The sequence below is a fragment of the Aphidius gifuensis genome, linkage group LG1 (assembly GCF_014905175.1).
Source record: "Aphidius gifuensis isolate YNYX2018 linkage group LG1, ASM1490517v1, whole genome shotgun sequence".
NCBI classification, from domain to species: Eukaryota; Metazoa; Arthropoda; class Insecta; order Hymenoptera; family Braconidae; genus Aphidius; species Aphidius gifuensis.
In genome coordinates, this window is record NC_057788.1 from 586,329 (window position 1) to 604,461 (window position 18,133).

At 21.4% G+C, this 18,133-nt stretch overlaps 1 protein-coding gene across 1 annotated transcript in view; it reads left to right on the forward strand.

Moving 5' to 3' along the window:
* The window catches only part of LOC122860689 (diacylglycerol O-acyltransferase 1), a 39,154-nt gene that overhangs the window by 14,089 nt on the left and 6,932 nt on the right, over window positions 1-18,133 (forward strand). Inside the window, exons 6-8 of the mRNA XM_044164608.1 lie at window positions 7,397-7,552; window positions 11,060-11,240; window positions 12,150-12,258. Coding sequence (XP_044020543.1) covers window positions 7,397-7,552; window positions 11,060-11,240; window positions 12,150-12,258 — 446 coding nt within the window. The remainder of the gene's footprint in view (window positions 1-7,396; window positions 7,553-11,059; window positions 11,241-12,149; window positions 12,259-18,133) is intronic.

Sequence of the window (18,133 nt, forward strand, 5' to 3'; positions counted from 1 at the left end):
AAAAAAAAAATTTCACGTGGATGCCATGCTCTTGAACCTAGAAAAAAACCACGTGCAAAAAAAATTTCAATTATATTTTTCTGTATTTTAAAAATTTTTAAAAGAAAAAAATATATATTATTTTAAAATTAATAAGAATAATTTGCTAATTAAGATTTTGACTGATGAGCTTTTGTCTCAACAGTCTCCATATTTTGGGTTAATCTATAAAAAAAAATAAAAAATTACTGAGCATTCAATTAATAACATATCATTGATAATTCAATTAATAACAGGTTCATCAAGTTTTCAAAAATTTTAAATGAATAGATTGTTAACATTTTCAAGACCAAGACCTGGTGAATTACCACTCCACGAAGTGGAATTCTGCGAAAAAAAACATGGTATTAAATACAAATTACAATACATTTTATTCGTGAATCGCGATTGAGTTGATATTTTTAAAATTATATTTAAATATAAGCATTGTTGAGGCTATTTGTTTAATTTATTACACTGAAGTAAAAAAAAAAAAGGAGAAATTATTTAAACAGGGAAAATGAAAATAGAGATATTTATTACTTGTTATTAAAATGGAAATTTAATTAATAAACTTTGAGCATTTTTGTGGCTTTTGTTTGATATTAAATTAATAATGAAATGTTTATACTTTAATTATTTATGAAATTTAATTTACATTGAATATTTTTTTATATTTTTCAAAAATTTAGTTAACATTTTCGTTGATAATTTTATGGATTATTGAAGAGAATATAATAAAGCTGTTTATTATTAAATATTAAATGTTGAAAATGGATTAATTTATTAAAAATTTAGTTGACAAACTTTGATGATTTTTGTGGCTTTCGTTTGATGATAAATTGATTAAGAAATTTGTAATTATCTTTGAAGTTTAATATATATATTATTTGGTTGTTTTGAAGATGAGCTTATTTAATTTGTTGGTTTATTTAATAGAGACTATTTTACTGTATAAAAAGGAAATATTTATTATTTCGTTTGTCTGTACTTGGTAGACTTTTTTAAAATAATTTATTTGTCGTCTGATTTTTAAATGTGTATAAATTATTTATTCAGTCAACTGTGGAGTATGACAATTTGACGAGAGATTAATTTTTAAATTGACTAAATTACTAAATTTTAATTTGTTTTAAATGCTTTTAGATAATTAAAATTTATTCGACATGAGTTGAAGGTACTGTAATGTACTGTAATTAATTTTTTAAAAGTATTTTATAATTTTTCATATGTAAATTGTAAAAAGCATTGATTTTTATTTCATTTTTTTTATTTTAATAACATCAAGTAATTTATTACTCGTTTAATTTCAAAAGTATAAATTTTATTTATTCAATTAATTACGAGCCATGTCAATTTGACAAGAAGTCCATGTCAAACTTGACTGAATTATCGAATTTTAATTATTCTAATAAATGCTATTTCAATAATTAAAATGTCTTTTTTAATTTCTAAATTTCAAAAAATTAATCCAAAAAATGTACAAGCAGTTGAAAGTATAACTATGAATAATTAATTTCTATCATTCAAAAAATTAAAAAACTATTCTACAATATATTACATTTATAAAAAATTAAATCAAACTTTCGAAATTAAAAAATCAAAAATGATATGAATTTTTAAAAAACTTTACATTACACAAACAAATAGAATATCCATCTTATTTAATTTTTAAACTTCAGGGAATTGAAATAAAGTACCTATATCAGAGACAAATGACATGGTTCTTTAAAAAAAAAAAAAAAATCATAAAAATAAAAAAAAAAACTTAAAGAGTTGAATCTTTGACAGGAAAACTATCTGCTTGATAGTTTAAAAGTCTCACATTAAGTATCTCAAAAAACATGTTACCTTAAAGGAATAATTTTTTTTATTTATATTTTATTATTTTTATATTTATTTATATTTTTTTTATTATTTGATAGTGTGTATATATAACAAGTCTTGAAGTATGCAACTTCTTGGCCATCTTAAATTCGAAACTCGACCTTCTATTTTCCATGTATTATACAACATGCAAAACGACTCACGTATGCTTGTCTGCATTCAACGACACACCTACTAACTTAAAACATATTTTTTATATTTTTTATATTTTTTTTTTTAACCAGAATAAAGACGCTTTTTAGCCCTGTATACTCTTGACAATGTCTTTCTTCTGTTTTACTATTTTTTATTTTTTTATATAATACATAAAAGTGGAAAAAACTTGTTTAACCTTTTTTATTTTAATTTTTTTTTTTTTGTTCCATTGACTTGTTATTATTATTATTTTATTATTATTTTCTATTCATTATACAAGTTGATAAAATGAAAATAAAAAGAATGCAAAAAAGTACTTTTATAAATTAAAAACTTGTTGGAAAATTAATCTATTGATGCTATTTAAATTAATTATAAAAATTTTTTAAAAAAATATTAATTAATTATAATTTGTGTAGTTAATTTACAAGTACTTGAACAAATAATAATTTTATTATCAAGTTTATAGAGGGAATGTAAAGTTATATTAATCAAATGGTTTTTAATTTTATTTAAAAATATTTTTCTTTTTCTAATTCAATAATCAAGGGGCAAAATTTTACCTTTATGTGTCTTCAATTTACACAACATGTATAGCATATAAAAATTAAATTCAATCAGCTGAAATATAACAATAATTATATTATTTATCAAAAAAGTTTAGCTTATTAAATTACAAGATAAATTGAATTACATTTTTATTTATAATGAAAGAAAAATAGTATAATTTTAATCGTTGAAAAAAAAATTTAAAAAAAACAAAAATAAATCTAATTAACGTTCATAGAAACTCTCAGTTTGCTGACTCGTTATTTTAGTACCCCTTAATTACAAAAACAAGGAGAAAAAAAAAAGTGGAATAAAATATAAATCAAATAAAAGAAAGTTGTATAAAAAAAATAAAAAAAAAAGCTTCGCACAAGATAAAAACACAACGTCAAAAAAAAAAATAAAAATAAAAAACACAAAAAAGACGATTTTAAATGAGAACGAGCTCGACGTAGCGTGAAATTTTACGAACCAAAAGTCATGGGGTGGTCTTGTGCAAGAGGATATAAGTAGATGTTAGTAATAAGCGAAGGGGGTGAATAAAAAAATAGGGGATGAAAAAAGCCTTAGGTGATTTTGTACCTACTGTATGTGAAAATAAAAAGTAAAAAAAAAATGTATTATGGGTTGAGAAAACAGGTGTATCTTGCTTTTACCACATACCTCAATGCATATATTATTTTTTTTCTTTATTCTTAACTTTTTTACTATTTTTTTTTTTCATGGTTTATAGACGAAAAATATATACACCCTTAAGTCATTGAATAAATGAATATTAACATAAATAAATATATTATAAATTGGATGAAATAAAATTTATTATAATTTGAATATTGTCAAATTTATTTTTTGAAAATTAAGTTAACATTTTCGTTGATAAATGATAATTTTACGGATTATTGAAGAGAATATAATAAAGCTGTTTATTATTAAATATTAAATGTTAAAAATGGAGCAATTTATTAAAAATTTAATTGACAAACTTTGATGATTTTTGTGGCTTTCGTTTGATGATAAATTGATTAATGAATTTGTAATTATCTTTAAAGTTTAATATATATATTATTTGGTTGTTTTGAAGATGAGCTTATTTAATTTGTTGGTTTATTTAATAGAGACTATTTTACTGTATAAAAAGGAAATATTTATTATTTCGTTTGTCTGTTCTTGGTAGACTTTTTTTAAATAATTTATTTGTCGTCTGATTTTTAAATGTGTATAAATTATTTATTCAGTCAGCTATGGAATATGACAATTTGACGAGAGATTAATTTTAAAATTGACTAAATTATTAAATTTTAATTTGTTTTAAATGCTTTTAGATAATTAAAATTTATTCGACATGAGTTGAAGGTATAAATGTATTATAATCAATTTTATAATTTTTCATTAGTAAAATGTAAAAAGCATTGATTTTTATTTTTATTTTAGTTTACAAAAAGATAAATTTTATTTATTCAATCAACTACAGAACATGATAATTTGACGACTGAATTATTGAATTTTAATTTCTTTAAAAATCGAAATGCCTTTTAAATAATTAAAATTACTTTTTCAATTTTCAAAATTTATTATGAAATATAAAACAAATATTTGGATTGTTTATCAGCTATTTTATATAAAAAAAAAACAATTTCTTTTTTTTTCTAGTATATAAAATTGAGCATATAAATTGGAGTTAAAAAACATCAAAATATAAAAATAAATAAAAAAAAGCAGAAAAAATTGCATCAACATTGCCAAGATGAAACTTTACGCACAGTATCTTGTTCTTATGATTTTTTTGTTATTTTGCCAAATCCATACTGTGCCAGATATCTTGCTTAAAATTTTAATACTTAAAAATTTGTATATATTGTTAAACATCAACCAGCTATTTGTTGCAACATAAATATTAAATAATAGCTACTCTAATAAAATTTATTATCATAATAATTTTCATTTGAAATTCCAATATATTTTTCAAAATTAAATCGACAATAAAATTAAAAAAATAGAATCACCAAATCAACCCTTAAATATTATACTAAAATTTCCATAAAAAATTTTATTTTTCAGCTGATTATTTATTAATTTTTTTTCAACTCCAAAAATATATTTTTTTTTATTTTAACTTGCTTGTTAATTTTTTTTTTTTACAGAATATTTTTATAAAAGAAAAAAACCACGTCCATATAATTTTATTTTCAATATCAAATTTCAAAGTTACATTATTATTATTACGACTAAATTTGTGGATGTATATAATTAACAGTCAAATTGATAATTATACACAAGACAGATATTCGAATTTGATATTCTCTCAATTGCAATTAGCTGGTCCTTATTTGACAAGGACTTTTGGAATGAAATTACACACCTGTCATCTGTCAGTTTCAGCTGTTTCATTTAATTAATTTTCTTTTATTTTATTTTTTCAATTTATTATAATTATTTTTAGCTATAATTCTAATTAAAATTTTATTAAATAATAACAAGTTATTTATTATTTGCTTTAGTGAAAATCATTGAATGTTGATATTTATTATTAAAAAAATATTTTATATTTGATTCACTTGTAAACTCGACATGAATAATCATTTGAATATTTGAAATCGATGATATTAAACATGTGTCAACATGCTATTATGTTGACACTGTGTTTGTTTATTCACAACTTAAATTTATACAATCAAAAATGTGCTCAATGTTTACTAATTTCATACAATATTCTTGATTAATCCGTTTGATATTACAACTGTGTTTATTTAAATTTTTTTCTCATTCAAAAAAATCGTATTAATTTTTTTCATATATAAATATGCAATTTTTTCTTTTATTTACACGTTTTTATTTTTTGTTTGTATATACAATTTGTCAATTATTTTTATTCAGAGACTAAATAATGAACATTGCCAACGGCTAACCTTCCAATGCAATTTTGAAAAATAAAACTAAAAATTTATTATTTACATGATAAATAAAAATGTGCAAATGAAAATTTTAAAATACGAGGTAAAAACAAAAATGATTGATGAATTTTTTATTGATTTATTCATTTGGCATAATAATAATAAAGAAATAAAAAATTATTAAAAAATTTTTAAACTAAATAGAAATTTGAAAAAAAAAAATATTTAAAATCATTTTAAATAATTGATTTAAATAAAGTAAATAATTGTAAAAAAATTTTTTCATTAATATTAAATATTTTCATTAATTTAATTAATTAAAATTATAAAAAATTTAATTTTTAAATTTATTTTGAATATTTAAAATATCAATTTAAAAAAAAGACAAATTTTTCAATAATTTTATTATTTATTCAAGGCTATTTTTAATTTTCATAAAATTATTTTATCAATTTTAATTAATGTACAGTTGTTAATGTACTTTTAATGATCAATTTAACAAAAATACATTTCAGTTGAATTATTAGCAATTCATAGAACCATTATAAAGTTAATCGAAAAATGAAAAAAAAAAAAAAAATTCTTAGGATAAAGTTAACTCGTGTCACGACATTGTGCAATTATTAATCGATACCCATGTAGTCTAGAGATTCTTTTTGAGAATGATATAATTGTTTTGTGTTTAAAGCACACAAATGCAAATACAATAAATTTCTATAAATACATGCACACATACATGTTCATGCTAATTGTTAAAACATGCTAAATTCAAAGACAGACTTTCAACTGACAATTTACCATGCAAGCTCATAAACCAATTTGTTTTTTCTTCTATTTCAATTTTATGTTTAATTTATTACTTTTTTTTTTAAGCTTGTAATTATTATCATAAAAGCTTAACTCTGATTTTTATCAATTTTGTACTGCGTGATATTTTGTTCCAGGTTATTACAATTTTTTTTTTTTTTCTGCTGATTATTATCATCCACTTTACATTTTTTATGTTATACTTGTTTTATCGTAAATTATTATTTTGTCAACTAAAACAAATATTTATTTTTCATTATAATAATAGTACTTTTAAAAATAATAATTTGCTTTTTATATTTTTTTTTTACATAGAAAAATTTTTTAATTCAATAATTTTTGTTGATAAAACAAATGGAAAATTTAAATAATAATATTATTAATTTAACCATTTAATTGTTTATATAAAAAATAATTAAAAAAAAATTTATAATACAAATTTACAATATTAAACTTCTAAATAAGTCCAGTGAAATAAAATCACTGATAAATAGTAGAAAAAATAAAAAAAATATCTTGTGAAAAAATATACTGGTTGCAATAAAGTGTATTCTTGAAAATTTCCCATGGGATAATCAAGTAGCCGGGAACAAAGGGACTTGCTGAGTGTGAAAAAATAGAGTACACTGATGTTGAAAAAAAAAAAAAATAATAATAAAATAAAATAGATTTATTTTCGTGTCGTCGAGTATCAACATTTTTTCTGAAAAATAAAAGACAATATGTATATATAAAAAAAAATATAATAATAATTTTAAATTTGCTTTTAAAAGATCACAGAATGTTATGAGAAGACACTGATTGTGACAAAGTAAATGGAAAAAAAAAATATATAAATAAATAAAGTCACTCTGATGGGTATATTTTATTATTGAATTTATAAATTTGCTATTTTATTTTGTTTATTTAGAAAAAATATATACATCAAAGGTACAAAAGATATATTTCTTTGAACAATTTGTTTGTGTTTTTTGCTATTTTTTTTTTGTTTTTATTTTTTTCCATGAACAAGTCCATTTGTCTTTGTATGATTATATTTTTTATTTTATTTTTTTCTCACCTCGTGTGTTATTTATAATAATAATTTATTTATATTTATTTTATTTCAGTTGGAGCTGAATATGTTTGTATGCTATATGCCATACTATTTTTAAAGTTATGGTCGTACGTGCAGGTCAACATGTGGTGCAGAGCTAATGCAAAAAAAATATCATCAAAACAAGGACGAATTAGGCGACAATCTTTGTCATATGATAATTCACAAGGTGAGTTTTAATAAAATATTTTTAATTTAAAATTTTTATAATTATAGCGTGATTGTAATTAACAAATTAATTATTCCAATTTTATTTTTATAAAATATATATTACTATTTAAAAAAAAAAATTAATCAATAGAAAATAATTTAATCAATTAACCTCATTTTTAAATGCAAACATTTAATTTATTAATTTTTTTTCAACTTCGTAATTTAATTATTTTTTTAATTTAACAAATTATCAATTTTATCGAATGAATAATTCTTTTTTTTTATTTTTTTTTCATTATACCAAAAATACTTGTTGAAAAGCTCAAAAATATTTCAAGTTACACTAAATTATCGGTTTAATTTTCATTCTAATAAATATATATACATATTTTTTTTTATGAAACAAATTATCAACTTTATTGATTTAATAATTTTTTTTTCGTACAAATAATATATTGTAAATATAAAAAAAATTTATAAACATGAAACTTGATAGGATATATAATAAATAAAAAATAAATAACAAATAAAAGGCACTCGTGGTTGCGTGTCTTTCGACCATTTCATTCCAATGAGTTTCTTAAAATGTTAAGCCCTATTCTCAGGATATGTCGATTGTGTTCGAGTAAGCATATAGTTGCATGTCACCAACTACAATATTCTCTAAATACAGATATATCATAAAAAAGATCTTCTTTCCATCCAATTGCACAAAAAAAATTGTATATAATTTAATACCCTTTCTGCATTAAATTCAAATAGATCAATATTTTTTTTCCATCCAACTTTAATTGCATATGAAAAAGATAAAAAACAAATAATCGAAAAATAAACTCCATGTCAAGCAATTATTTGCTAAACAAATTTAAAAAATAATAACTTTAATTTAAATTGTTTTTTAATTTAAAAAAAAATCAAGAATAAAATTCATTTGTTATTTTGTTTTTCCAGCATATAATATATTTTTTTTTCAATCATAAAAAACCAAAAGATAAATAAAATAAAATAATATTTTACCCCCTGTAATTTTATCGTCACTGAGATTTCTAGTAAAACAAAAAAAGCACCCTTTTTTGTAATTTTGTTTTTTGTTTATTATTTTTTTGTCTTTGAATCTTGGCTAACACATATTGGTTTGCTTGTACCAATTGAGAAATGGCCAAATGTGTAATACACTTGAATGAATATAGAAAAAATTAAGAAAATGAAAAAAAAAAAAAAAAGGTAAAATGAAAGTGGAAAAAAGCACATTGGCACAATGTATGGAAGTTAAAATACTGGTTAATGTTGTAGTTAAAGAATCTTGAAAATTAACTCTATCAAAAAGGGGTAGGTTTGGAACAACGAGATGGTTGTACGATGGTTTTGTGGTTTCTTACATTTAACAAACGTTGGCAATTTAAAGGTTGAGACTATTGTGAACGCCCTTAAATTGTTAAAATGCCAAAGACACGCCCTGTAATGTTACTCACCCATACAAACATTTTATATATAGTATAAAGCTAATCCCAAGTTTTGTTCTTCTATACTAATAGACTTTAATGTATCAGGTATATTAGTGGCACAATGCCAAAAACTGATAAATCTATATTTTACAATTCTTGAATTTAATCATCATGACTATTGTTCAAAGAAATATTATATTTTATTTTTTATTTATATTTTTTTTTACTATCATCTTTAGCTGAATAATCTTGTCGTAAATTATTAATCTATATTTAATTACAACATGATAATTTTTTAGGATAAAAACATTGTCGTCAAATAAAATTTGTTTGAAAATTCAGGGAAAAAGTAGATGAATAGTCAGACATAGAATTAAAGATTAAAAAATTTATATTATTGGGGAAATATTTTGAAATTAAATGATTAATTGTTATTGATTTCAAAATGTTTTTCAAGTAATTATTATGATAATTAAAATAATTAAAAATTAAAAGTCAGACAGTGTAATAAATGAGATGGATAATTTTATTAAATGGATTAATCTAATTTTCATTGTTTTAAAAATATATTTAAAAGCAATTTGTGATAAAATAAAAATTCAATAAATCGTCAGACATTCATGAAATGAAAAATTAAAACACGAGAGTTAAAATAAATTTTATTAATTTTTAAAATATCTTTAATAATTTGTTTTATAAAAATTAAATATTCTAAATAAATACCTTTTTTTTGTATAAATTATACAAATTGTATAAAGTATTTAGCGAAAATTACATTAAAAAAATATTTATTTCAAGTGAAAAAGTAAATGAATAGTCAGCCATAAAAAAAAAAATTATGAAAAATACCTAAATCATTATAATTAATTTCGAGAAATATTAAAAACCCATATCAAATAAAATAACAATTTAAGATAAACAATAAAAAAAAATATATCGTTTGGAATTTCATTTGAGCTGGATATCTTTTGCTCGTTATGTCTTTGGCACGTAAAAGAAAGTGGTGATGTTTCTCAAACAAAAAAAAAAAAGAAATAAAAAATAAATGCCAAGAGTAAAAGAGAGAGAAAGAGATGCATATCTATACATTGAAAAAAATAAAAAAAAAATTGATGGTATGTATTGCAAAAGTCATTGGAAAAACAGTGGTATCTTTGGGTCGTTGTTGTTTGTAATCCCTGATCATTCAGTTGGTGGAATATTCAGAGCATCTTATCCTTACGAAAAAGAGGTGAATAAAAAATAAAAAAAAAATGAAATGAAAGCTAAGGGAGATGCAAGATGAAACGTATAAATTTTTTTCCAATCTGACCTGTTAGCATCCTACGACCCGATCCTTTTTATATATTTTTTTTTTTCTAAATTTCTTTTTTTTTTTCTTCAAGTCTATAGCTCTTTTTTTCAAACCCCAACATCCCTGTCACCCCTTAAAACTCCTCCTACATCCACTAACTCACTCTCTTCAAGTTGGAAAAACCTTACCCAACCCAGTACCAATATCTCGCCTTATTTGAATTCCAGATTGGATTATCTATCGGATTTGGATAATTGAAGAAATTCCATCAGTTATCCTGATGTTTTTTTTTTTTTGCTTTTTTTTATTTTTTTTTTTCGTAATGTCAGCTACATTTTACGTATATGTTTGTAATGTGAATTTATTGAATTTTCGATCAGCTTTTTCTTTTTTTTTTTTACCATCTACAACTTCAACATTATGTATATATATTTTTTGTAGTAAAAAAAATATTATTTCTCATACAGAATGACATTTTTGAGTGACACAAAAATTGTAATATTAAAATAATAAAATATTTCAATTCTGCCATTATTTTTTAATTGAAAAATTTAATTAATTATTCTTCAATTTATTTTGCAAATTTTAAAAATAATTTATTTAATTATTAGCAAATAATTAATTACAGTTTTTAAAATTAATTGAAATTATTTTTTTTCAATTTAATTAATTAATTTTGCAAGGTAATTTTATCAATTATTGAATCAATTTATTTGGAAATATTATTATTTTATTATTGAGAAAAGTTTTTAAGTTTAATTTATATTTTTTTTTTATTTTTCAGTATCAACAGCACATCAAAATTCAAATGAAGATGAAGAAACTTATCACGATGCAAATGGTGCTGATGTACATCTTGTTAAATATCCAAAAAATCTTTATATCGGTGATTTATTTTATTTTATACTTGCACCAACTTTATGCTACGAGCTCAATTTTCCACGTACCCAAAGAATAAGAAAAAGGTAAAATTTTCTTTTACTATTATTTTTTATCTAATTGAAAATCATTTATTTTTTTCACCAAGACAGGTAATTTAAAACTTTTTGATTATATACTGATAAAATTCATACGAATCAATGACTTTTTCATTTTAGTGAAAAAAAAAACTCAAAAAATTCAATTTATACTTTTTTATTTTTGTAAATTTTCATTCAGGAAGGCATACACGTTTTCGTTTGTTTGATTTTTTGAGTCAGTAGAGAATAGAAAATAAAAAAAAATAAAAGACAAATAGTTAAGAAAAGTTTTAGCTCTGTAAATGAGCTACCTTCTGCTATTCTTCTTGCACTTACTTTTTTATTTTAATGTTTTATTTTTTTTATTCACCTTTTAGTTTTTTTTTCTTATCCACAAGTATTTATTTTATTTTTTTACCTTCCTGTCTGTGTAACAGACGTCTTTTCACTTTCTTTATTTAACCCCACTTTAATTTTTTTTTTCTATTTTTTTTCCTGTATTTCTTTTTTTATTTTTAAACTTACTCTTCTCATGTTTATTTATTTCTATTATTTTCGTTCGAGTAAAAGCTAGAAACGAGATACAAGCTCAATGTTGTAACAATTTATATATTTTTTTTTTTATTTTGTAACAGCTATTGTATAACATAAAAAAATCGCCAATGGTTAAATTTACTAGTTGAATTAAATTCAAGTACAAAAGTAAATTGAAAGACAAGTTATGTAACTTTTGTTGGAATTTTTCCTCAAAATTTCTTACGCAATCATTTTAACAATATTTATCCAACAAATTATATATATAAATTTTAAACTTTTTCCATTTAAACTTGAAGCCCTTTCTTGTTTGATAATTAATATTAAATAAAGTCAAAAAACTTTGAAATAATTAGCACGTTTTTCTCTTTGTTTTTACAGATTTCTTATGAAACGAATATTTGAAGTTTTTGTTGGTTTTCAAGTTGTCATGTCGATTTGTCAACAGTGGATAATACCGTCAGTAAAAAATTCTCTAATTCCATTTTCGGTGAGTTATTTAAAATAATATTTATTACTATAATTATTAATTAAAAAATTTCTGCAAACTTGTGTATTTTTTTCAATTTTAAATGAAAAAAAAAAAAAAAAATCCTTTTCATAAATTCGAAACCTGAATTCGAAATAATTATTATTATATAAAAAAAAAAAATTCATACAATTATTTTTTTACAAATAAAATAAACAATATAATACTAAAATAAAAAGGGCATAAGTCCAGTAAGTCATGAAGCTTTAATTAAAATTAAAAAATGAGTTTAAAAAAAAAATCTATCGCAATATTTGTCACATAAAATTGGACATACTCTTTTTTTTTAAAAAAAAAAAAACAAATAAATTTTTAGCACATGAAACTATCTGGCTTACAGCAGCAATGTGTAAAATAGAAAAAAAAAATAAAAATCCATGTGAAAAGTAATTGAGTAAAATTCATCAATAAACCGGAGTATAATTTGTTTCGTGATAGAACATTTTGTTGAAACAATTTAAAACTTTGTTGATATATCGAATAACACACTCAGACAAAAACATTTGTGTTAGTATGTCGATATGTTGGTGTATGGAGATGATATTCATCATCATCAAAAACATATACATATATATTAAAAATAGCTTGAGCGTTGTTGTTGTTGTTGTTGTTGTTGAAGCCTGCCAACTTTGGATCACAATTCACATCATTGCCAGTAGCCTTGGTATGTTGTTCAAAGTTTTACGGTGTTTATAACGAGCTTTACACCAGCTTGATGATAAAGAGAGAAGAGTAGAAATAAGGTAGTATAAAATTGGTGAATTTTGGTGTTATAGACCAACCACTAATACCATAGAAACGTGCTAATCGGCCAATCAGTGCGTGGAAAGCTTTTAGTTTAGCACGAAGCTTATCATGAACAAATTCGTTCAACGACACGTACACGTTATTCAAGCTTTTACTAATTTTTTATTTTTTTTTTTTAAACTGCATCAATTGACTTTTGAACTAATTGATCATGCAAATTATTCACCTTATCAATTTTTTATCATTTCTAGATTCCAGTTTGAAAAAAAAAGCTCATTTTAATTTGACTGAGTTTTAATGCAAAAAATACCTAAGTTTCATTAATAAAATATTTGTTTTATTTGCTAGTAGATATTATTTATTTTCGATTAATTTTTTATCGTAGATTTTGAATAAATTTAATGCAAATTAATTTAAAAATTAATTAATTAGTTATCGTGTTGCAATGACGTAATATTATTATTATTTAAAATTAAATATTTTAAATATTAACATTAAAAATATTGTATTAAATGTTTATTTATTAAATTAATTTTTTTTAATTTATTATTTTGCATTATTATCAAGTTACGTATCACATTAATTTAATCAATTTTTAATTAATTTATTTTTCATTTGCTAGTTGATATTTTTATTGTCAAATAATATTTACCAGTTGTTTTAATTTTTTTTTTTCGGGATATTTTTGTTGAGGATATTGTAACCGGAATATCGAGTCATGTATAATCATAATTTTTATTTCGAATAAAAAAAGAAACCAAGAGTAATAATAATTAAAAAATTCTTTGTATTTTTGTTATTTATATTTATTTAAAAAAAAAATAAATAAATAAATATAAATTTAAAGACTTTTGAAGTGTAAAAAAAAAAGGAACTTGGATATTTTCGTGATACAAATTAAATTTTTTTATGTTATAACAACGTAAACTTGATTATAGCCATGTTTATTTTTGTTATTTTCATTTCTGTTGATTTTATGATAATTTTTTATGAAAGCAAAATGTGATGATGATGATAAAAATCGGAGACTTATTGCATCGATTTACAATCCCCTTTTGGACTACATCAGTCAGCGATAATCCACGTCTTGGTAGTTGAAGATTGGACGAATGAAAAAAAAAGAAAAAACTAGTATATAAAATAAAAATAGTACAAAAAATTAAGAAAAAGTTTAAAAACTTTGTAGTTGGCTTGAAGCGATGTTGAGAAGCTTTATGAAGACTTTTCTCGCAATTTTTTTTTTTTCCATTCGCATTTATTCGTTTTTATATTTTATTTTTTGTAATTCCACTTTGTTAGTTTTTTTTTCGCTCTGACTTTTCAACTTATATTTTACTATAGTTATGTTTTTTTTTATTTTATTTATTTTATAAAAATTTCATGGATTATATATTATTTATTCATCCATGTACATGTGGTACAAGTTAATAATAATTTTTTATTTACAATTACTTTAAAAGTATTTTTATTTTTGTGTATATATTTTTTGAAATAAAATAGTTGTTCGGCAAGTTGAAAATTAAGTCTCATGATTATTCGATGCAATTAAGTTTACAAAGTGCATGGAAGACTAGAAAGTAAACTTCATTTTATAAATTATATATACCAAGACACTTTGAGACAGTATTTAAAATTGCTTGTCTTATTTTTCTAACTTAATTTTGTAATTCTTTTATCGAGAAAGTAAAACAACTCGCAGTATCATTAACACAATCAAAAATTCTTCAACAATATTTTATGTTTCTCGAATGTGTTCTTCAAAATAACAAGAGTCATTTTATTGAAATAATTTTCATGTATAAATTGAAATTAAAATGATAATATATCAAAGTGAAAAATTTTCAAAGTTAATCTGCCACTTGAATATATCTCATTCTACACATTTCAATGATAAAATGAAATTGAAAGATGAAGCACAGTGACGACTAAAATGAAATGTCTTTTTCATCTCAATACCAGAAGATGTCTTCAATTTTTTTTTTTCCTTCACTCAATATTAAAAATATACAAAAAAAGAAAAAAAAATATATAAAAATGATAATAAAAAAGGAAAAAAAACAAACATTGAGGAAAAAAAAAATTTTTTTCTCACTGATAAAAGCAAGGAATAAAGACAAGATATAAAATTTCAAATATCACCAGACTGGAATATTTCAATGTTTTAGAAATGAATATAACTTTTTATCTCATTTCAACCATATGCTGATGAAAATTTTCCCTTTTTTTTCAGCTTATCTCATTGTAGTATTATTAATTTTTTTAATCCAAAAATTACCAATAATTTATAACTTTGTATTTATTTAAATTAAAAAAAAAAAAAAAAAAAAAAATGAAAAATTATTTCTTTTTTTTAAAAATATTATATCAATTTTGATGTTGAAAAAAATTCTATTCTTCAAACTCTTGTCTCTTTACAATTCCAAAAAAAATAAAAAAATAAAAAAATGAATAATAAATAATAACAATAATAATAAAAAAAATTGATGCAAAAAAAAGTGATGAAAGCCAAGTGCCTAGAAATGGATGAGAGAGCGATTTCAATGAGAGACTCTTCGAGTACTTCAATCCTTTTTTTTATCTCTCCCATCGTCTCAAGAATCTCAAGCAAACGATGAGCAAAAATAATATAAAATAATAATGATAATAATAATAAAAAAATAAACCCCTTGACAAGCTTTCAACGTCGTCCAGCTTATTATAACCCTTTGTGGGCTTCATAACAGGGCTTCATCTTCAGGCATTATATTGAGATATCAATCCAAAAATGACATCATTGCCAAAGAATTTATATTCATTCAATTCAATGACAAATAATATGCAAACTCAATATTAACCAGGAATATTTAATCCTCTGGTTTATCATTTTTTTTTTTTTTTTTTTTTTCTTTTTGAATGAATGTTTTTATTATATTTTTTGTTCTCTTTTTAAGTCAAGGGTTCTTGAATGTCATTTCGTTTGACTGAGTACTTTTTCAGATGGTAACACCTCTTGCTTATCTTTTTTTTTCCTCTTTTATTTTATTTTGTAGGTCATATCAAGTAAAGAACTTTAACACAAATGATAATTTGTTAATGCAATTATTGTTATTGATTTTTAATTTGCTAAATTAATTAGTAATTGAATATTGTTACGAGTCAGTGTTATTATTATAAATTGTTTATTTATTCAATTTTTTTATTGATGAGATAACTGTTGTACGATTTTGATAAATACATGATTAATTTATTTTTGACTTGCTAGTAGATATTTTAATTGTAAAAATAATTTCTTCTGGATATTTTATTTTATTTATTTTGCTGCTTTAATCGCGATTATTTTTGTTTGAAATATATTAACCGGAAATTGTCATTACGGATTATTGTAATGAGGATATTTAATCGTTAAATCATTTGAATAATTAACATACCTGTCCCATCATTCCTAAAAACGCCCAGACTTTGAATGTTTTTAATGGCACACTGACCAAATATTCATGAAAAAATGCACTTATAAAAAATACAATAACACTTGCTGTTGACTTGCCGTATCCCATTTCCACAACAGGAATATATAAATGTCCAGAACAAAAAAAAAAAATTCAAAATAATTTATTCTCCACTTGCTAGTCAATATTTTCTACCACCTTTTATTCCTCAAACTTTTTGCCAAAGTAGTTATTTATATATATAATTAAATTTTAAGAATCAATGATCATTTTAAATTTATCAAAAAAAAATAAAATTAAAACTCTACTCATCTCTCTCAATGTTTATAAATGATTTCTTGTTTATCTTTAATTTATCTTTAAATTAAAAAAAAAAATATATATATATATATCATACAGTTTTTATATTGGTTGAGTGTTTTATTTATCCTGGATAAGAAAGGAAATGAAATATTCCATGCATGGAATCTGGTAATACAGCTTTGGCATATAGAATTCACAAGGATATCTTGTGTTATAACATCAGTAACTTGGTACACCTGTGTGCCAAAGTGAAAACCAGTACAAGGACAAGCAATGTCAACCCTGCAAACACGATCTCATCTACAACCACAACTATTTCAATATTTTTATTTCATTTATAGACATATGCTTCTTTTTCCTTTTCAAATAAATTACAAAAATAAACTTGTATATTATATAAATGTAAATAAAAAAAAAACAGTTAATATACACAAACAAATATTCAGAATTCATGAAAAATTATTAAATATTTATTTTGTCAGTTGGATAGATTGAAAAAATAATAATTTCATTCAGCTAAAAGAACATTTTTATAAAAGAAAAATCAGTAAAAATGTCTTTCATTTCATTTGTTCAACAGGGAAAATAAATTTTTTATTTTATCATTTTTAATCATCAAGCTAAATAGTGAGCTAAAAACCTGTCTGACATTATTTTTTTTTAAATATTTTTATTTATCATAATGTTAACTTCAAAGAAAATTTATAAAAATGGACTTTTATTATTTCAAGTTTTTTTTTATTATTATATCTAAAAAAAAAACCATTGAAATATATTATTTCAGAGGTGTCATGATAACAGTGACTGAGAAAAAGGGTTTGATATTACAGAAAAAAAAAACAAAAAAAAACATCAAAGGGTTGTTACTTTTCTTGTGTTGTTGTTGTTGATAGATCAGAGATACTTGGAAAAAAAAAATAATGTATAAAAATACGAGATTACCTGATGCATAATGGTGCTCGAGTATATTTTCTCATTAAAAATTAAAATTAAAAGTTGAAAAATGAATAAATTTACATAGCTAGAAATATTTTAAAAAACAAATAATTAAAAATATTATAATTAAAAATTCATCATAAATTTATTCAATTTTAAATTGTCATCTTTTAAAAAACAGTCAAAAATAAAAATTCAATTCATTTTTATATTAAGTTTATATAATTAAATTAATTAAATCCAAAAATAAATTTTTTTTAATTTTAAATTAGTTAATTAAACATTAAGTTAAAATTAAAATATTTCAGATAAAAAAAAAATATCAATCAGTAATAAATTAATTAAATTGAAATAATTAAAAAAAAAAAACCATTTTTATAATTAAATAAATAAAAATAAAATTAAAAATATAAATAATAATAAAA